At 41.7% G+C, this 23146-nt stretch overlaps 1 protein-coding gene across 1 annotated transcript; it reads right to left on the bottom strand.

The window, feature by feature from the left end:
- Positions 1-1940: 1940 nt before the first annotated feature.
- syt11b (synaptotagmin XIb) lies at positions 1941-23146 on the bottom strand. The gene is made up of 4 exons (XM_049583821.1): positions 22843-23146; positions 11084-12009; positions 8690-8810; positions 1941-3700 (listed from the first exon to the last, which is right to left on the bottom strand). Exons 1-4 carry the CDS (start codon positions 22874-22876, stop codon positions 3390-3392), a joined length of 1392 nt encoding a protein of 463 aa, XP_049439778.1. The 5' UTR covers positions 22877-23146; the 3' UTR covers positions 1941-3389.

The following is a 23146-nucleotide window of genomic DNA, read 5'->3' as shown; positions in this document are numbered from 1 at the left end:
ATTAAAATTTCAGCAGGAGAATCAACATTAGATTATAATCTGAGTTAGGGACTGTTCTCTACTCATCAGAGGAGGGTGGCTTCGTTTTTTTTCCCACTGAAACTACAAATATTTTTCTTTTTCTTTTGATCACATTCACAAAAATGACAGACAGCTGGAACACATCAGGCCTCGAGCCACGGCTGTCGCTGGTGCACAAGAAATGATAAACTCCCTGAATTACAGTGTGGTGGACGTGAGCCCAGGGGACAGCGGTTATTTTATGAAAACAAAAGACATAAAATACAAATTTATCTCACGATACATGACACATTTCATTAAAATGGGATTTAGTGTCATTTGTATTTGAAGCTATTATGACGTCACAGTGACATTTATAATAATCAGTGCTGAATGTTTAAACTCTGAGTCAGGTACGAAGGAAATGAAGCAAAAGCCACAAATAAAAGGCCATTTTAATATAATAAAATTAATGACTGATCTTTCATTTATTTTGTATGTTCCTTTGATGTGTTTGTCTTATTTTTCAAATCCGGATGGCTGAAGAATGACACATTTATGCAGGCACCAAGACTCATTTCAATGTAATTTAATTAGTTAATATAAATGTGTGTAGTGAATTAACAATATTTTTCATTGTCCCGACAGACGGAGGAGACAAAGACAGAAGAAGAACATCACATTAATAATAACATGTTAAACAAAGGAGGCGTCAGACGAGGCGTTCAGGGCTAACTTGTTCTTTTTATTTGCACGTCCAATTAGTGTTAACAAACCTAACACAGAGGTTAGCATCCGGGTCTACAGCAGGGGGCGCTCAAACACACTAAAGCTCCGAGGACATCAGACAGGAAGGAAACCAGCAAACATCTTCATATCTGTACAAATCTACAGTCAGTCAGTGCGTCAGCCTGCAGCAGCGTGAAGGATGACAACTTCTTCTTCTTCTTCTTCATGTGTTGATAATAAAGCTGTTTCTATGAGCTGTCTGCGGCGGCGTTACACCTCCAGGTTTTACACCAGGTATTCAGAGAGCTGTCGGCCTGATGAGCAGATTTAAGGTGGACTAACTTAAACGTGTGCGTCTGGAGAGAACTGTGGAGGACAAGTATACAAACCAAGTTCAACCTCACTTTGACACAGATCCACTGGGCTTTAGAAAACACACTCAGATGAACTGAAAACAGTTGCAACAGCGCCACCAGCAGGCTGATGAAATCATCTCTGCAGGGAAATGTTCACGGGGAGAAATCCTTCACAAACCGAGTTAGACAGACGACAAAGAAAATACACAAAATGAGACAGAACGGAAGCGAAGAGGAGCTGTGGCTGCTGACGGCGTTTCACACCCGTAAACATCGACTCTACGGCTGCAGAGGGTCGCTGCGTGTCTGGAGCATTTCCACAGGAAGTAAAACTCTGGGAATTCTGCACAATTTAAATATAAAAATCAGACCTTTTAATAGTGAATTTATTTGGGGGTAAAAACACATACATTTTTTTCTGAAAATTTAATAATATTTTCTGGACATTTCATTAACATTTTTCGAACATTTTACTAATGATAATAATAACTGTATTAATATGTCAGCGTGAGCTTCTATGTTTTGCTTCACAGTTTTTTCAAATCTGTAAATGGATTCACTGCTGTCAGGCTAACGTTACTAGCCAACATTAGCTTACTTTAGCTACTATTTTCTACCTACTGGATCAATCGTTTACAGAAGTTTGGTGAAACGCTGTTAAATCTAAGTTGTGTCTAAAAACAAGCCGTCACAGCACATTGTGATTGCGTCCAATGCGAGACGTATTCGATGTTTGACATTAGTTGACTCTGCTCCTCTGGACTGAAGATGAAGGTTTTTGATCCACATCTGCTGACTTTTTTCAAGACTAAAAATCAGGTTGTTTTTCCCTAATTTGACAAAATGAAACAGCTGTAAAAAAAAAAAATAAATAAATAAAAAAATAAAAATAAAATAAAAAATCAAAGGCATTAATGCAGGTTCAGTCTTTGCCTGGACACTAATGTGTGATGTCATCTGCAAAGAAGGTATAAAGCTGATTTTTTCATTCCTGTTTTAAACAGTCATGTCTGCTTGTGACGGCCAAAGGTTTGTTTCTATCTACATGACACGTGGTGAAAACAGCCTGAGGAAATATTATATAAGTATTTACACTTCATTAATTCCCATGGAAAGTTTCCACCTTGAATATTGCCAGAACTTTGCGCCCCTGATCAAGACTTCATCATGTTGAGATAAAACACAAAGTGTCTGTGTTTGGTTTGATTACAACATCGTCTATATACTTAATTGTGATGAGAAAGTATTGACTCAAATATCAAAATGTTTCTGTCTTATTATCTCCAGATAACAAACTCAGTGATTTCTGTGACGCAGTCCAGATAACGACGACATAATGAAGTCATGACGACAGGTTTCAATCAGCCGCCACAGCTGCTTCCTGCTTCCATCAGAGCATCTCAAGGATTTTGTAAATTAAATATCATTCATGTTACAAACACGTATTTTACATCGTCTCTCAGTCTGCTTGATTCATCAGTGTCTGATATTTGTAAATCCACATTAAGATGAGGGCGATGACGGAGACTCCGCCTCCTCCAGGATCGGGGTTCAGTCTGCGGGACCGATGAGTGAAGATGATCGTTGAGAGGCAGGGAGCATGCTGCCGACTAAAACCTCCGTTAACCCCCAGAAACATGTCAAATATTGGATCATGTGGTCGAGTATCAGGAGCGAGACGTGGGAGCTTTGTAGCAGTTTCTTATTTGGTCCTAATGAGGAGTATTTATATTGGATATATTAGTTAAATGCAGTGTTAGTGAATATTTAAACCGTCTTCCTGTCGATCAGTCAGCAGCTCTTCATTTGCTTTGTTTTTTTTTTCTTGGGACAGACATGCAATGAACTGCATGACAACAACAGCAAGAGGGGAATCTTTTTTTCTTATTTTTTAAATGATATGTGAGCATTCCTTCCCCCCGTCTACACACATGGACAGCCAGGAGACATGAGGACAGTCTGAGAAATGGACTCATGGTTTCTCTTTTAAAAACAGCTCGTCTTCTTTTCTTTAAAGAACTGCGGGATTTTTATCAGACTGCGAATGTCGTGGTGGAAGAAAGAGAAAGAGTAGAGACAGAGAGAGTGTTTAACTATGATCACAACAGTGTGTGTGTGTTGTGCGTGTGTGTGTGTGTTTGTTGTATGTGTTGTATTTGTTGTATATATATGTGTGTGTGTGTGTGTGTGTGTGTGTGTGTGTGTGCGTGTATGTGCTGTACACTGAGTTTTTATTTCCCAGTGGGGTCCACTGGTGGAGTCCCAGCCGATGGGTGGAGTCAGCTGGTTTCTGGCGGTCCTCCCTCAGTACTCGCTCAGGTTGTGCCATTTGGAGATCTGCCGGCGGGGGTTTTCGCAGACCTCCCTCCAGTGGGAGGCTCCGGAGGGGGCGGGGCTGTGGAGGCCGAGCAGCAGGCGGCCCAGCACCTCGTTCTTGGTGGTCCGGTCGAAGTCGACCACCAGGAACTCCACGGAGATCTCGGGCAGGAGCTCGGGTGGGATGTCGTAGATGAAGGACTCGTTGAAGACCGGGTTCAGGGTGCACTTCTTCACGTGGGTCTTCTTCTTGGCGATGCGCTTACGTCCGTAGAAGATGTTCACCTTCACGTACGGATCTGAGGAGGAAACAACAAAACAACAACACTGATTCATGAGGAACTTCTCAAAACCAACTTTACAAACTTCACTTCAATAAAACTGCAAAAATCAACAAACCATGACGACGCTGATCTGATTATTGTTTTAATCAAATCCATTCATTGTTTTGCCATAAAATGTCCCAAAGCATGAATGTAAATATATTTTTCCCCTTTTTTTCCTCTGCACCGTGTTCTGTGTATTTCTTGGTTTTTATTGGATGATTTTTCACTGACAGCTCAGTGTACTTCCTGTTGTCATTTATCTTTTGTTGTATTTTTCTGTATAATTTTATGCAGTTTTACGTGTGTGCAAAATAAATAAATAAATAAATATGTTTAATCCAACCAACAAGATCTTCAGTAAACTTTCATGTATGAAAAGAATTATCTCTTCCAGTTTCAGAGGCAGACGCTTAAAATATGATTAAAATCACTATTTGATTATCAAAATAATTTGTGATTATTTTTCTGTTGATCAATTAATGAACCATTTATTGAAAAAAAACAAAAAAAAACAGTTGGTAAACCAATCAAGTTTTAAGGCTGAAAGTCTTGTGTCAAAATAAAAAATAAATAAAAAGTTTTTTTTGTTTTTTTTTAACATAAATATATATCACAATATGCGTCCTCCACAAAGCCCAACAGGAAGTTTTTTTGTATCTCACAGATGGCGCTATTGAGCTGCTACAGAGTCCTGTTGTTGTGCTGCCTTTACAGTTTTACACAGAACCAAATATCGGTGGCATCATGTCGCTCCTGTGTGATTTTAACAGCATGATGACATCACAGAAAACAAGAAAGGTGTGACAGGCACGACATGTAACACAACAGCATCGGCCTCTAGCGTGACATATAACATACATGTCTGCAGTGCTTTTTGACATAAGCTGTCAAAACGTCACACTGTCCCGTCCTGCCAGCTGTCCCTTTTACACAGATGTTGATTCAGTGCTATTTGTACATTCGCTGTCGGCTTAAAGGCGAAACAACTCTGTGGCCACATTTAGCAACTGTACCTTTCATACATAATGGTGAGGCAGAATAACAGTGCTGCATTTTGCTTTGAACAGGCAGTTACAAGGAGGTGAACACTGCACTTTGAGGCATTTTAAAATGTATGAGCACCAAAACTCCAGTGAACTCTGGTGACTGCATCACTGATATTGCTCTGACGGGCTGTGTGATTGTGTGGTTTGGCAACAAAAGCAGATCTATTATTGGCACAGAACTACAACTTCATGACACTGACACCACACGCTGCAAAAAAAGCCCAAACAACAGTTGGACACCAACTATCCTTCTTACACTCTGTTCTCACTCCTTCCCTCAAAAAAAAAAACATTACGGCAGTATAAAATCAGTGACAGACCTCTTTGCTCAGGCAGTGAAGTTGCTCAACAGTTGATGCATCAATATAAACTGCACATTGTTGCTTGTTTATTGTTTGTCGTGGCTAATGTCTCTTTTTGTTGTTGTCAGAGTGTCACTGAGCACAATGAAGACAATGAACTTGAACAAAGTCTCAGATAAAATGATCTCATGTGTCACTCTGTCGTGTTTTAAATCAGATTTAACTCCATGAAAATATGAAGCAGTCTCCTCTGGGCTGAATAACATGTCAGAAACCTTCTGCACTTGGTTATCTCCTGCAGGAAAGGTTTTATGAAATCTTCAAAAACTACAATATCTAAACTTCACAGACATCTCAGAATATTTTAAGAGTTTAACTGACATCCAAAAAGGTCTGTTGAACAGGTGGTTCAACTCACCTGTTCCTTTTTCCCTCCTTGTTGGCGGAAATTCGGAAATGCGCAAGTTGAAATCGCATCGACAAACGCAACGCAGAGAAATGAACCCACACACTCATCACACACACCTGAGTGACACACCTCAGGCAGGACTTGAACTCCAGTTTCCAGGTTGCCAATCCAGATCCTTCCCACTGGACCATCCTCCAGGCAGGTGAACACAAAGGACCAGAGAGATGAAGAACAAACTTCACCTTCATCAGCATGAATTACGTCAGATGAACGATGACATGATGCGGTCTCCTTCAGCTGAACTTGATTATCTTCTCGAGTTGGATGTTTTAACCTTCAAAAAGTTTCTGGTTTCTGTCCTTCATTAGAGTTAATCCTGTCTTTCCTGCCGAAGGTTTTATTGGATTATTTGCATGGTTTAAGGATTTTTTTAAGGGACAACAATCCTTCATAGGAACGGAATTTTTAAATCAAATTCAGGGCTTCACCCCAAAGGTGTGTTGAAGGATACAAAAGCTATTATTTCGGGATATTCAATTAATCTCAACCTCTCTCAAAGTCCAGACAGCTCAGCTGGTAGAGAAAGAGCTTTATAGGTTGAAGGTTGTGGATTCAAATCCTGCTGAGCACAATTTTAAGTTTTGCCCTTTGACGTACAAATTAAGGTGTTGTTACCTGTAATGTTGATTTCAATTTTCTGCACCTTAACATGTTAACTGTAAATGGATTAAGGTGCTGTTTTCTGTCTGTCAGGACTGTTTCATGAAGGTGTCTCTTATTGTGAAAAGCCGTTGGGAATGAGCCTGACAAACTGAACCAAAACAGACCAGATGGGATTTGAACCCACAACCATCAGACGAAGACACTCAGTCTTTATAAACCGAGCTGTCTGGAGGCTGAGAAACAAACTCAGTGTCATACAGAAGACTTTTTAGTCATGAACACAACTGAAAACTGAAGCCCTGAATTTTGATGTTATCTCTTGTTGTACTTGTGTCAAAATATGATGTCATCTCCTCTCAGATGAACTACATGTTAGAAAACTTTCTACACTTGGTTCTTCCCTCTAGCTAAGTTTTTTTTAAACCCTCAAAAACATTTATTCATTTATGTGAGCTGATCCTGTTTTTCCTATTCGATGGTTTTAATTAAAAACTGTTGCCGTGACAACCATTATTGCAGCTTACCAATATGGTTTTAACAATAATCTTGTCACAGTGCCCAGGCCTGATTCCAGCCATCTTTATTCATTAGCATAACATGGAGGACGAACTGCAGCACGTCTTCCGCTCAGCCCTCAGTGTGAACACATGGTGTATGTCTCCATCTAGTGGTTCAATCATGGGACTGATGCAAACACTGTGTGGAGGTCCTAACCTTCAACAGAGTAGTGAATCGTCCAATTAGACTAATTAGTTGTAGTTCTCTTTGAATCAGACGAATATAGCGGTCTGATAAATTTTTTTACAGCTTCGGTTCATCTCCTCAGTGTTTTTGCACCTGAGCTGTGTGAAGATAAAACTGGGGCTGATAACGAGGTGCTGAAATTTATTGAGTTAAATGTTAAACTGGCCCTACAAGTAGAAAGAAATGAAGTTACATAATATTATAGATGAGAGCAAATCATCTACCAGTTATTCCCTGATAAAATGATCTTCATCACACTACCTCAGTGCCAAACAGTTAATAAGTTAGCATATAAGTCCAATACCTGGATTATAAATCTTAATTTTCTACACATTGTGAATCCATAACATGTGGGTGTTTTCGAGCCAGCCCATCTACCATACGCACTGCTGTCATCATCATCATCATCAGTTGGCCCTGGACTGTTTCACTAAGGTGTTACTTATTGTAAAAAGCCTGTTATGAATGAACCTGACAAACTGAACCAGGAACAGTCTGAGGGTCCACAGAAGGAACAAAAAAAAAAAAAAAAAAAAAAAAGTTCAGGGGGGGATTTGAACCCACAACCTTCACACTGTAAGATTATTTCTCTACCAGCTGAGCTGTCCAGGGGGGTAAGAATGATCGGAGTCTCACAGAGAAGAATTAGACTTTTATCCATGAAGACAACTTTGGGGTGAAGCCTTTAATGTCACTGAACAATTAAGGTCCATCTAAGAGACTGTTTGTCTCCATTAAACCTCACATATAATCCATTAAAACACTCAACAGGAGAGATGGAAATGGCTTAAACTACAATCCAGAAATTTTTTTTGGTCCAAAAAACAAGTGTGGAAAGTTTCCAAGTGAACATGTCGTTCAGCTGAAGGAGACCGCATCATGTCGTCTTATATCTGATTTAATTCACGTTGATGAAGGTGAAGTTTCTTCTTCAGCTCTCTGGTCCTTGGTGTTCACCTGGTCCAGTGGGAAGGATCTGGACTGGCAACCTGGAAACTGGAGTTCAAGTCCTGCCTGAGGTATGTCACTCAGGTGTGTGTGATGAGTGTGTGTGTGTGTGGGTTCATTCCTCTGCGTTGCGTTCGTCGCTGCGATTTCAACTTGCGAATTTCAAATTGCGCATTTCCGAATTTCCACCATCAGCCAACAAGGAGGGGACAAAGAACAAGTGAGTCCATGTGGGTTGAGCTAGCTAGCTTGCTTAGCAAGCTAGCTAGCTCAACACCATCATTTTTGAATGTCAGTTAAACTCTTAAAATATTCTGAGACTTTTGGAATGAAATTAAAGTACTTTAAGAAGAAAAACGTATGGCATTACAGAAAATAAAGTTGTAGTTTTACAGTATGGCCTGAGGTACGTCACTCAGGTAGGGTCGACCGTAGACCAATGGGGAAGGAACAGAGAACAGGTGAGTCCATGTCAGCCCAGGTGAGCTGAACTGCTCACTTTGTGGACATTTTATTTTGGCATTTTTACTTTTTGGATTGGATTTTAGACCACAAATCATCACAACTGTCCACTAAATAATCAGTGGAAGTATATTCATGATATTCATAATGCAGTGTTTCATTTAAACACATTTTGTTTAACTATCATTTAAATTCCTTCAAAATATGAACATCAGTCTCTGTTCTTCTGACTGACAGAAACATATTTTATCATTTGTTTTATGTTTGCAGTCTGTGTTTATTTAACAATAAAGTTAAATTTGAAGACAGGAAAAGTGTCAACCAAAGAAAAAGGAGGAAGAAACGCTGTGAAATTTAAACTAGATAAACCCAGTAGAGGGCGACTCACTTGCTGACAGGCCGGTGATGTCCATCTTGGGGAGGTGTCGAGCCTTCAGGACGACCACGCTGAGACGATGAGACACCGGCTGGTAGGACAGAGACGCCAGCAGCTCTCCACGACTCTCACACTGAAAACACAATCACATTCAGTCTGTCTCTGCAGAGCGACTTTCAGACACTTTACTGCAGTAATTCTACACTGTGAAAATACAAATTAAAGTCCTGCATTTTAAAACCTTACTTCTGAGTCTGAGTTTGTTTCTGTGGTTTTTATTTTACATTTTAAACCCTCACAGACGACGCCAGCACAACAACAGCTGATCAGCACATTTCAGAGTGAGACTGCAGCTTGTTTTATTCATCGGTATGTTCATGACTTTAACCTGATAAACACAGAACAGCAGCGGGACTGTCACTGAGACAGACTGTCAGCGGATTATAGCCACCGCTCTGAGGTCAGACCAGCCTGTTGCCATGGTGACACACAGCTGCTGACGGCACCATCACTTAGTCAGAGTCGGGACAACAATAACAACAACACACAGACACACAGAGGAGTGTTTTCACATTAAGTGAAATCACAGTGGAATGAATCACATTTTTGTTTTTTTCTCAGGTTGAACACGATCACCAGTTTGAGCTTCCTCTGGGAATTTACCACTTTAACGTCTTTACAGAATTTTGAGACATTGGTGAGACTGAAAAACATCTCTGAGAAATAAAGACGGACTTCTTTAGCTTTAGTTTGAACATTAAACAACAGATCCACTGAAAAGAATCAATACATTTTGTTAGATAATCATCAATAATAATAATAATAATAATAATAATAATAATGATAACTGTTGGCTGCAGGTTCATATTGAACCTCAGAAATAATCTGTAAAACTGTTTTCTCCATTAGATATTGACTTTATTCATTAGTCAGATGCTTCTGTCCAAAGCAACATTCACATAAACAAATTATTGATTAACTGATTAACATGTCTCCAGCTGGACAACAACACTTCTGGATCATTACTGAAACTGGACAAAGTGTAACTCCATCTGATAGAAATTAAACACAGAACTACAAAATATAACTCCAGAATAATACTTTAAAGGGACAGTTCACCCACTAATCAATATACATGTTTGACTGTTTTGGTCTGTGGATTATCTTGAGCAACCGGGTCATGATTTCTGGAACGAGACTAGGGATGGGTACCGAAACCCCACATTATTAAAGACTGTAGTACTGATAAGCTCCGACGTTAAAGTTCTGCTGTCAGTATTGGAGAAATTCAGAGGATATTTTTCTTGTCTATTTAGGTTACATAAACGTGATCTTGTACAGTTTTTATCTCACCAAGTCCATCTGTAATTTGATAAGATTAAGATATTTGCCACTGATGCATTTTTACTATTCAACCCAGAGGAGAGCTGCCTGTGTCGCAGTCTGCTGCATGTGTGAGGGCCAGCTCTGACACACACACACACACACACACACACACACACACACACACACACACACACAGTGGTCCTGCTCTCAGTGACGATGGCGGCGAGAGCAAAGTGCTTTGAAGTATGGTTATACTTTACAAGAGTTGATGCTGACACTGCTTCAGCAACACCTGTGCATGTGAGGGCAGAGACACGAGCAATCTTTGGTAACATCTATTCAAAGTTCATCACATACAGGCGGAGTAATACACCGTGTTCAACCACCTAGTTTGTAGTTCATCTCCTGTTACCTCACCAACCTCAGGTATGTTAGAGTCCATGACAGTACTTCATTCAGGATCCTGGGGTGTCTACCATTCTTTACCTGTTAGGGGTTTTAGGGAGTTTATTCCTGATCCACTGTGAGGGTCAGCGGACAGAGGGCTGTCTGCTGTAAAGCCTCTGAGGCAAACTGTGATTTGTGATGTTGGGCTTTATAAAGAACATTGAAAATTGAAATTGAATTCAAAACAATGCTGTAGCAGAATGTTAATTTATATACTGTACTTACATACATAGAAAGTAAAGCAGTGTTAATTCTGTTCTTTTTTTTGTTTCAGTGTTCTCTCTTAAAAAAACCCTCAAGAAACGATTAGCATTACCATTAAAGTACCGGACTGATGAGCAGTGTCGGTAAGAGTAGTTGTATCATTGAAATCTTAACGATCCCCATCCCTGACAGGGTGAGCACCACAAGCCGAGTCTGATCCAGTGTCATCTAGTTCTGTTATACTGGAGCCAAATGAGGACATCTCTATGGCTGAATTCTCCAACACTCAGCAGCTCACACCAGAACACTCTGGACTGATAAACATTAAACTCTACAGGTGAGAGGAAAATATGTATTTATGATTTAAAGGTGAACTGTCCCTTTAAAGATGTAGCTAACCTTCTCCACGTGCTGACCGCCGTCACTCACCTGCATGTTCCTCTTGGTGATCTGCTGGCTCAGGTGGACTCGGCCCGTGCTCGGGTCCACGCCCTTCAGCGGCACCACGGCCTCCCCGATGACATCATCACGGGCAAAGCGGTCGAAGCTGAGGACCAGGAAGTGCAGCGTGAGCTCAGGCAGTGAGCTGTAGGCCACGCCATAGAACGTGAAGGTCTCGTCGAACAGCGGGTCCAGGGTCTTCCTCAGCACGCGGGTCTTGACGCGGTGCTTCTTCTCTGGCAGGATGGTCATCTTCACGTAGGGGTCTGAGCTGCCCGCCTGCTCATCCATGGCGGGGAGGCCCCGGGCCCCGACGATGGTCACCACGAGGGCCTTCTTGGGGAAGTTGTAGTCGACGGTGAGGCTGATTGTGCCCAGGCTGGGCTCGGGCTCAGGATCCGAGGAGGCGGGGGTGAAGGGGGAGGCTGTCTTGCTGCTGGTCTGGCTGCTGCTGGCCGAGCTGCTGTCCAGGCAGCAGTAGTCGGCACGGACCGGCAGCGCCCGCTCCACTCGGGCCTGGCCGTGGGCGGGCGGCACTAGGTGACTCATCTGCAGCTGCCCTGGGACGTCAAGGATGTTGTTCTCTGCATCCACCAGCACCATGCCCCTCCCAGTGCCGGCACTGGTGGGACAGCTTCGCTCTCCGTCACGGTCAGAGCGGTCCGCGCGCCGGATGCCTCGTACAATCCTCTTGCTGCTGCTGAGGGATTCTGGGTAAATGCTGATGCCCTTCAACATGTGGATGAACTTGTAGGGGGGGTCTTCGGCATCGCAGTAACGGTCGCCATGCAGTTTGTAGCGTCCAGAGACGCGCAGGTAACGGCGCTGACAGAAAGACCAGAGCAGAACCAGAACAACCACGACCAAAACCAGAACACCAGCTCCCAGGAAGCCCGCCAGGACCGGAGACATGGCTGAGACAGACACACAGAGACACAGAGGGGACATGTTAGACACCAAACCACTGCTCAGTTCATTGATTAATAATTAAACAGTTCAGATCAGCTGATCTTTTGAAATGTTTTTTTTAGGCAAAAATGTTAAAAATGAACTGAATTTTTTTTTTAATGATGAAAATATTAAGAAATTATGTCATAATAATAATTCAGATACTTTAATGTCTCACATGTTATGGACCAAACTGTCACAGCCATAATTAAAGGAGCAGATTGATGTGTTGTGATTTAAGATAACTCTGTAATATTCACCACCATTAGATAATTATCACATACTGAGTTATGAACAGTAGTTGTTAATATAATGTTGCAGTAGGTTTTTGATATGCGCCTTTACTGCTGCTGATGTCATGGACGATAGCCAGGGTGTGAAATTAGCACCAGCAGTTGACTTCTAGATTTGTTTCAGTCACCAGCCAAAAACACAACAGTAATCTACTGAGCAGCTAGATTTTGGAATCCAACAGTCACTGTGGCAGGTTGACAAAAAAGGTTCATTTCCAACCCTGCTGATGGCTCTCACTTTAACAACATCGTTTAATGATTCAGTTCTGTTCATTGTTTCTGTCTCCACAGTGAAAGTTGTGGATGGTACCAACAGCAGCGTTCCTTAGCGTCCCCATGTTTGGTCCCCCCTCTGTTGGGGTACCTAGCACACAGATCTGGTACTAAAAGGTGGAGCTAGAAACCCTGCAGTCTGATTGGTCAGTAGAGGACGCTCACTCTGGTTTTATGTAACCTCTGTTCATACATCAGTAAACTACAACTATAAAATGAAAGAGAAAAAAATAACTTCATTCACTGGGCCGACTGCCGGCAACTTTTAAGGTGGAACGTTAACTTGTAATGTTACTCAATGCATGAGTTGATGACGTGAATCCATCAGCACACCTTAAATTTCACTGTGACAACTTTGACCATCACTTTAGTTTTTATATGACACACACTTTTAGTAATGACTTTAAAAATATAGATTCATTTGGAGCGGATTATGTGAAGGTCATATATTCTAATCCTCACTTCCTGTGGGCTACAGCAACACTAAACCCCTGAGCTTGCCTGAGAAGGACTAAATGCACAAAGCTGCTATTTTGAAATATCCCATGGAGAGAGACTCTCACTGCAGCCTGTTCTATTTTGTTGTGAAAATGTGGGCGTGCAGCCTCGTTCTGTGGACGATAAACCAGGTGCAGACTTCCATCTGTGTCACCGCTGATGAGGAAATACAGTGAGTGCTGGACGGAGCAGTGAGTGACAACAACCCCGCCCACATTTAAGAGGACTGTCTGAACAGACCGAGGGTCTAGGTGCCATGTCTGAAGGCTTACTGCTGGTTCCAAAGGGACTGGACTGAAAGGGTTTGGTGGAAACAGGGCTGTAGTCTCTCCCAGCAGCAGAGGGAGATCTCCTGACTACATTTCCCATAATGCAACTAGATAGCAGCCACCACAACCCTATGGTTGGTGGACTGTTGAAGAGAAAGGTCCTGGGCTGCAGTGGAATAGTGTTTTTTCTTTTAGTTAAGTTCCTACCTGAGTAAAATGGAGGTATCTAAGTGGCGGCCATGACAAGAGCTGTTTGAATTCTCTAAATGAGAATCAAAGGTGCTTCAATGCTTCCTTTCTTATCTCCTTTAGCAAAGGATACTCTTGGCCATCCTTTACCAACACAAAGGAGATAATGTCGTCCCACAATTCCTTGAAAGCGACGCACCATTCAGCTGTTCATAGAAACAAACAATATGCTATCTTGCATAAATTTAACATCACATTATTTCCACACAATCATGCTAATTAGGATTTATGTGAATAAATATGAGCAGACAGGAGGGCAAGTGTGAGCGACCATTTTGTTTCACCTTTGTGACCGGCTGCCTGTTTTCCTTTTTTATTTCACTCCAACACTGGTAATTAGGTTTATACAGCCTGCACCAAACAGCATGATGAGAGAGCACAGGGTGCAGTATCTAGGATGAGCTTTTAGTACATCACAGTTTCACCATGGCAGACCCAGGACAATTACATTTGCTGTCTTATAATGACAGAGTTTAGATTGAGTGCAGTCTGACTGTCTTAATATCCTGCTTGTCCTCTCTGAAGTCTTTACAAATCCTCCGTCACATCTTTCCATCACCTCCTGTTTTCCATCAAGGTCAGGGGAAAGTGTTTAGTAAGTGTTTCATTTGACTGTTCAACTACAGCCACTGGCCCCTTGCTGAGTCAGTGATGATGAAATCGTTTTTACCACCACACCACCCAGGATGACATCACTGTTAAAAACAGTAACATCATTTACAGGCAGTGATGTCATCACTTCGATCCTCCTGAGGTCTCATTAGGAACATCAGAGGACTGAAGAGATCCCTGCGGCAGGGAGGAGGAGGAGGAGGAGGAGGAGGGGGGAGATGGGAGATGGGAGAGAGTGGGAGAGGGGCTCATGTAGGAGGAAAACAGAAAAAGAAGAGGAGCAGGAGGAGGAGTCTGTGGAGGTCTTTGTTAGCTGCGTACAGAGGAGTATTGTTATACTGATCTGTCCCACGAGGACACACACACACACACACACACACACACACACAGATTACCGTACTGGCCTGAGTATAAGAGCACCCTGATAATCAGCTGTTTTCTTTCTCGTCCTGCAGGTAAAGTGTCTCTGAGATATTAATGATATCATGTGAAGAAGAAGAGCGCTCTTCGTCCAGGACATCTTTGAAACATGAAATAATCACATTAAAGCAGAACGTTTGTGATCAGTCCCTCTCCCTCTGTCTCTGTCCTGTCTCCTGATGATTTTCTCTGGCAGCTGTAATTATGGTCTGTATGTCTCCACAGTAGAGACCCCAGGAGACACTTCCTGAACTTGTTTCCTCTGCAGCAGCTAAAATGTTGGAAACTCCTACAGGTTGCTTTATTTTAATGTGTGTCTGAACCTGGACTCTTCCCTCTGCAGCCTGCAGGTGAACCTGTTTGCTCAGATGTGTTGGTGTCCTTTATGAAGGCCGTGTTAGGGAGGGGCATTTCAAGCAACTTCTATATTCAAGTACTGGCACTAACTTAGTAGAGTACTCTAGCACTTCCAATAAACACCTAATGTAAGAAAAGGGATGTGAATTGGCTAACGAAACTACGAACTGATGAAATCTGAAATGTATTTATCAAACAACCAGTTCAATTAGCCTGTTAAATCAAAAATTCAAAGTTAATATGAAGTAGCGACATTTAGTGTTCAAAGAGACCCTTTTAGAGCGACGTCACAGTGACATCATGATATCAGCTGGAGGTGCAGCTGCCTCTCCCCCACAGGGCTGTAGGCTCCATAGGAGTGTTAAAATGTGTTTGTCTTGTTGTGTTATTGGGAGCCAGAATAGAAGGAGTCATGGCTCAAAACCAGCCGCCACTGTAATTTCCTGTTGTAGGGATGAAAAACGTGATGTGATGCGTGCCGCTCTGGTCTCATAACAGCCTGTCACAGGTTACAGCCTGATGATTAGAGGAGAAATGGAAGAGCATAAAAAAAGAGAGAAGGAAATCAGCTGTTGATTTATATATATAGATCCCAGGGATAGATTTTATTTAGTTAAACTATTAATATTGTAACAGAATCTGAATCTGACTCTGAGTTACTGTTGCTGTTCACAAACTAAAGAAATGAGAGATAATTTTTGTTTAGTTTTTACTGAATATTTGAAGGTAAACTGTAAAACTACATCACTTATTTTGTTGTAATTCTACCTTCTTAAATTAAAAATATATATTTTTTACTAATTTGTCATCTTGTCAAGAATATCATTATCACTATCATTGTCACTGTTGTCAACAAACATACTGATTCTGACTTTTACTGTAACCAACATCCAAAAACACCTCACAGCTTCAACAGATTGTGTTCTGATTTCTGACTGACCTGTGACCTCAGATCAGCCTCACAGGGAATGTGTGGTTGTTTCTGCAGCAGGTGAATCACTGATTAATATTCTGCTGATATTAAAAATCTGCACACAAAGATAAATATTATTAACTTCATCCACTATAAACTGTCTGGTTAAAATAAATCAGCTGTGTAGCGCTGCAAACGACCATTACTACTATCAATTAATGTACTTTAATATTTTAAAATGACTGATTAATAATAACTTGTTATATCATCAAGAATATCACAAAAATATCCTGAAATATTATATTATTTTAGTGCCATATCGCCCACCCCTACTCTCCATTAAACAGAATATCTAATGTCATGAGCAGGCCTGTCACGATACCAGAATTAGTAGTCGATACCAATACCAGTGAATTTCCACGATTCTCGATATCATGACAGAAATCAAAAAACAGAACTCACGTATTTCTAAATTCACTACTTTATTAAAACTGTTTCAAACTTTAACATTAACTCTAAGGCCTCATTTACACCGTCACATCACTTCCTGAGAGAAATCTTATAATTAAGGTGATTCTGAGCCCGTCCTACAACCAAAACCATCAAACAATTTTTGAAATAAAAGACTGAACAAAACGTCCAGAACAAATCACCAATCACCTGTAACTGTACAGTGCTGTGACGATGCTCCACATTAATCACATGTATGAAACATGATGACATCATCACCACACTTAATTCTACGACATTAACACATCACTGATTAAACTGACTTTTAGCTCCATTAATCACAACCCAAACTCCTAAAAATCCTCCTTCCTGTTGTTGTCAGCGTTCATTCAGACCCCATCAGATGATGTCATGTTTTGGAAAGAGCTGAAAGCAGCTGAGCTTGCTGCCTAGCAACACACGCGCGCGCGCACACACACACACACACACACACTGGGCTGTGAGGCTTTAACAGTCCACTGAGTAACACTGAGGATAAACTAACAGGACTCTCAGTCACAGGAAGAGTTTCTGATCTGCAGCAGCAACTTTAATTCATCACACAGAGTACTCGCTCTTCATTGGCTGGCTGGGAGCCAATACGAGGCCAGCACTGCATTAAAACATGTTATTTTACTGAATCCTGCACTGAAAAAAACAAAACATTAGTTCCTTGGTTTGTTTGTTTATTTATTAATTTTATTAAACAGGGACAGTGCACAGATACTAGCTCCATCAGAGTCAGCTATAAGCTCATTTTCATCTGTAGTCCCTGGGCAGGAAACAGAGAATAATTTCTCTGCTAAAATATAACATATTCATGTCACAACAGCTTTAGAAATAACAACAGCAACAACCATTCAACTACAACACCACCACAACAACAAGAAGTGAATACGGTCTGTGTTTCTCTGTCTTTTTCCTCAGCAAATTAAATCTCTGATGACATAATGTCTGACACTGTATAGGCCCACGATTAATCAGATCATCAAATAAATAATCAGCATATTAACTGACAATGACAAAAATGGTTACTGGCTTATAGACTTCACATTTTTCGATCTGCAATCAAATTAAATTGGCAGCTCATTTCAGTTGAGGCCTGAGTGACGTCAGTAAAGTTACATCAGATGAATGTCTGAAATCCTTCACACGTTCAATGTATGAATGTATGAATGAGTCATGTTCAATGTATCTGAGGATCTTTGTTGGTCACCGTCTCATTAAAAATGTCTCATAACAACAAGGACAAGTAGAGATGTGGCTCTCCAGGGTTGGCCAAAATTTTTTGACGGAAAAATATGAGGATAGACTGAGCTCGACACAACTACCATCCAACTGTGAGACAGCCAAGAAGATAACAGTCCATCACCTACTGCCTGTGAAAGATCTGCGTCCATACAGCGCTGCTAAAAACCAAGGCTTTTGTTACATGCTAAAAACATGTGAACCCAGGTATGACTGCTGTCACATTCTCCAAACTAGAGCGAGACATTATCTGACAGAGGACAGGAGACACTGTCCCACGTCCTCCAAACTAGAGCAGGACATTATCTGACAGAGGACAGGAGACACTGTCTCACATTCTCCAAACTAGAGCAGGACATTATCTGACAGAGGACAGGAGACGCCGTCTCACATTCTCCAAACTAGAGCGGGACATTATCTGACAGAGGACAGGAGACACTGTCCCACGTCCTCCAAACTAGAGCAGGACATTATCTGACAGAGGACAGGAGACACTGTCTCACATTCTCCAAACTAGAGCGGGACATTATCTGACAGAGGACAGGAGACGCCGTCTCACGTTCTCCAAACTAGAGCAGGACATTATCTGACAGAGGACAGGAGACACTGTCTCACATTCTCCAAACTAGAGCGGGACATTATCTGACAGAGGACAGGAGACGCCGTCTCACGTTCTCCAAACTAGAGCAGGACATTATCTGACAGAGGACAGGAGACGCCGTCTCACGTTCTCCAAACTAGAGCAGGACATTATCTGACAGAGGACAGGAGACGCTGTCTCACGTTCTCCAAACTAGAGCAGGACATTATCTGACAGAGGACAGGAGACACTGTCTCATGTTCTCCAAACTAGAGCAGGACATTATCTGACAGAGGACAGGAGACACTGTCTTACGTTCTCCAAACTAGAGCGGGACATTATCTGACAGAGGACAGGAGACTGCTGTCTCACGTCCTCCAAACTAGAGCGGGACATTATCTGACAGAGGACAGGAGACACTGTCTTACGTTCTCCAAACTAGAGCGGGACATTATCTGACAGAGGACAGGAGACACTGTCTCAGGACACCAAAGTCACAGTGGAGCAAACACTGCAGACCTCCTGTAACAGACGACACTTCTAACATGTGTGTTGTCCCTCAGTCAGCAGGACACCTGCATGTGAAGTGTTTGTCTCAGGTCTTAATCTGTCCTCTCAGAGGGTGTTAAATTTGCCCACAGTTCAGTCTATCAGGTGTATGCAGCATCTCAGACCGGTGTTATGACAGTGTTGGTCAGTCTGTCTGCTCTGTGTCACATTCTGCTGCAATAAAAATGATTAAAGTCGATGAACAGACTGAAAACTTTACCTCAAGAGGTCATACTGATATTGACAAAGTTTTCCTTTGAGGAAATAATTTGCAGTTGGAAAAAAAGGTCATAAATCGCAACATATTTTATCACAATACGCAGCATATAGTAAATATCGTATCACGACCTAAGTGTTGCAATAATATCGTATCGTGGGTCCTCTGGCGATTCTCACCCACACTAACCAGCAATTAATTCTTGTCCATATTAATTCAACTCAGTTTAAATAAATAAATGTGGCTTTACTAAACTGAGATTCATTTTAATGGTGCAACAGAGCACTGCTTCATTTTAAAGCTGGATTTACTCATTTTAAGCCGAGTTTTACTAAACTCTACTTAGAGCTAATCTTAGATTATATTAATTCTTGTTGGTGCAGCCATACAGATCTTTAGTAGAATGGATGATTAATACAAACACATGTCAGCATTTTCTTGCTGCTGCTATTCACTGACAGGGTATGGGGGAGAAACGTTAGGACGAATCTAAGGGCCCATGACTGACAAGGGCCCTTAAAAAATACTAGAACTTAGAATTATTAACCTCTTGTCATTAACAGAAGATTTTATTCAGAATATGCAGCTAATACTAATAGTTTCTTTATCTTTTCTTATTGTTGGTTAAAAAAAAAGAGCTAAACACCCAGAGAGCCTCTGCACTGCCTCCTCCTCCCTCTATTTTAATGAAATGGTTTGGTCCTGCCCTCAAACCTGGCGCAGATGGTAATCTCTGGCAGAGTGGAGTGAAGCGTGTCGGTGGAGCTGAGCATCATGTCGATGGAATGTGTATCAAAACAATAAGAAACACAGCAGAGAGAAAAGACAGAGCGACAATGTGTCACCTGATTCTTCACAAAGAACTTTGGGTCACTGCAGAAGTTAACCCGTTCAGTTCACAGTGAAACAGACTGTGTTTGCTCCCCTCACGGTTAATACTGCCACAGGTAATTCTGTGTATTTACACTCTGCTCATCGCTAAGCTGCCGTTTAATCATTACAGGCAAACTTTTAGAAAACTATTCACACTAAATCAGTCATCCCTGTCCCTGTGTGGTGCCCTCAGCACCCTGCCTCCCCCATAGCTCCCACTATCTGTGAACCAGTCCTGCTCCCAGCTGAAGGAGGTCAGCAGCACTCTGTCAAATCTGGGTTATGATGTCACAACCAGCTGTGAAAGAAGATTTTTTTTTACTTAACTAGGAGTAAAAGTACTACATCTTGAAAATACTCCATTATGAGTAAAAGTCCTGGATTCAAAATGTTACTGAAGTAAAAGTCCAGAGGTATTATCAGCACAATGTACTGAAAGTATCAAAAGTAAAAAGCACTCATTAGGCAGAATGACGTCTTTCAAAGTATCACAACCATAGACATATTATTTCTATGATCAAAACATGAGCTTCTTAGGTTATGATAAAATATTATGATTCTGTTTGCATGTATACTAATGGATAGTTTAGTGTACACTGCATCATATCACATAAGCAAAACATAAATATGTTTTAATTTAAAAATCACAAGTGAGTATTAAGTGACAAATGTAATGGAGTAAAAAATGCACTACTGCAAAGGCTCTGGACAGTGGTGCGGTGCTGGTTGATGAGGTGTGTGATAATAAGAAGATGGGTAGGTTACATCTCCCATAGCAACAGTGGAGCACGGTGGGTTTTAACACCTCGTTAAAGCCCTCCACAGAAGACACTCTGTGCCATCGTCAAACTGCAGTGCCAAACATGTACAACTCATGTCGTAAAAAGGTACCTGCTGAACTGAGATCTGTTCAGCACTTGATGAACCCACTCCAGCCTCAGTCTGCACTACAGTGACGATGAACGGGAGCTGCGTAACAGATGCACTCAGACGACATATTTTCCAGTTGATCATAGACGACTGCACCGGGCCTGAGAAATATGCTTCCTGTGTGGGACCTCATGGAAGAGAACCTCGTGGCCATTACGACAGAAAACAGCTCTGATGTCATCAAAGCTGCAGAGCTCAATGAGACGGACACAGCAGCAATGTTTTGGACACAGGCTGCACCTGGCCATCAGTACGTGCACATCAGCTTCACAGACACACTGATACAATATTCATGAATCTAAATGGGGATAACTGGGTGGTGACTGGCTGCTGTATTCTTTCTGTGTCTGTGTGTCATACATGATAATGTCTGCATGTTTTAATACGTTGTTGTATATGCCTTGTGTTTTTCTTTTTAATTTCTCCTCTTCTTTTCTGGGCTGATGTTGTTAAGCACTTTGAGTGTGTTAAAAACTTGCTATATAAATAAAATCAACCCCATCATGTACCATCACACATGAACTCAAACACATGATCTAACATTATGAAAGCTTGTTATATCTTACTGTGGTTGCTGTTGTTATTGTTGCAATAACAGCAATTGTTATTGCTGAAGCCGTTGTGTCATGATTATGTTCTATTTTTTATTTGTGTTTTTGGTTTTTATAACAGTGTCTTTCAGCAGAGAAATTATTCTGTGTTTCCTGCCCAGGGACTAAAGATGAAAATGAGCTTATAGCTAACTCTGGTGCAGCTAAGTAGCTGAGCACTGTACCTGTTAAATAAATACATTAAATTAAATTTTACCAACTAACAATGGAGCTACAGCTGTTTTGCAGCACACTAAATAAATACTGTATTTACAGTACAAATATTGTCAGTGAACCGTGAGGGCAAAAAACAAAGTCATAATAATCGTTCATTTATCGTAATCAAGGTAAAATGTTTAGTTAATCGTGATATTGATTTGAGGTCATATTACCCAGCCCTAGTGTTGAACAGGATTTGCGTGGCCTGTGGTGGGGGGGGGCTGAATGTGATGTCTTCTCATGGGGTCCAAAACCTCTGGTGACGTCCCTGCTGGTATTAATATGTCCTGTATGTTTGCAGCGTCACTCTATATGTGCACATGTCACTACTGCTGTCAGTGCTGTTTAACAATCATTTGTCCTTTTCCTGTTTTTAAAATGCATTTTGAGTTTTTTTCCTCTTGTTGATGTGTTCACAGTTTTACAAGTTTTTACCAACTGTTTCTTTGTTGAAGGCTACTTTAGGAGGCCTTGTGCAACACCCTGGCCAATGATTAATAATCAATAAATAAATAAATACATAAATCAATAATCACTCTGGCATCTTTATTTCATGTGTTCATTACTTTCCTTCAGTCCCTCCTTCAATACTCTACACTCAGTAATATGCGCAGGTGCGTCGGGTTTCTGTGTCCCCACACAACAGCGCTGGGTACAGACATGACGTCACCCCAGATACCCACCCCGAGTGGCACGCGCACGCACGCTGATGAGGCCCCACGGGAGAGGCAGACGGTGCGTCGGAGCGCGAGAACGCCCAGTTTGACGCGTCTGTCGGGATGGTGTTATATTTATTTATTGTCGGATGAATCTCAGTTTTTAATAAAGGTTCACTTTATATTTTCTCTTGCTGTGTTCTATTTTTATTGATTAGCTTTAATCACCAAACGGTGGATGCTTCATTGTTTCATCCGACGTGTCTGCTGTCAAATAATCACATGTAAACAGGTTTATTCGAGCTGGTAACGACGGTGAATAACAGTTAGCAGCAGAATGATCATTTATGTGCTATAAAATAAATAAAATAACGGGTGTTGGCCTGATAACGCTTCATTAACTGGGTGCAGACACACAGTGGAGATGACACAGGACATTTCAATCTGATACACCTTCTGTAATGACGGTTAAACAATATAAAAATAAGACCCGTGGTGTTTAAAGACAGTTATTTCGACGTTAAGCAGCTGGGAGAAGAAGAAGCAGAAAGGGCTGGTTCTCACCGTAGGCGGGTCCCAGCTCGATGATGTCCGCCATTTTGTGGGTTTGTGGCAGGGTACGGTCCTGACGGAGCGGGAAGAAGAGCAGAGAGATGGAGAGGACACCGACTGAATACCGGCCCCGCCCTTACTTCACATCCATAGAGAGGCGACGGGGAGAGAAATACACCGAAAACAAGCCGCTGGTCCCGGGGAATAAAGACCTCATATGTCCGCTGACTGAGCCGTCGGTGTCTCTGTCGGTGCTCGGCTCGGTGCGCAGTGATGCTCGCGCTAGGATGCAGGGAGGCTGCGCGGAGGAGCTCGC

The sequence above is a fragment of the Epinephelus fuscoguttatus genome, linkage group LG8, assembly GCF_011397635.1.
Source record: "Epinephelus fuscoguttatus linkage group LG8, E.fuscoguttatus.final_Chr_v1".
Taxonomy (NCBI): domain Eukaryota; kingdom Metazoa; phylum Chordata; class Actinopteri; order Perciformes; family Serranidae; genus Epinephelus; species Epinephelus fuscoguttatus.
Note: the sequence above shows the minus strand (reverse complement) of the source record. Positions and strands in the feature narration are given on the sequence as shown.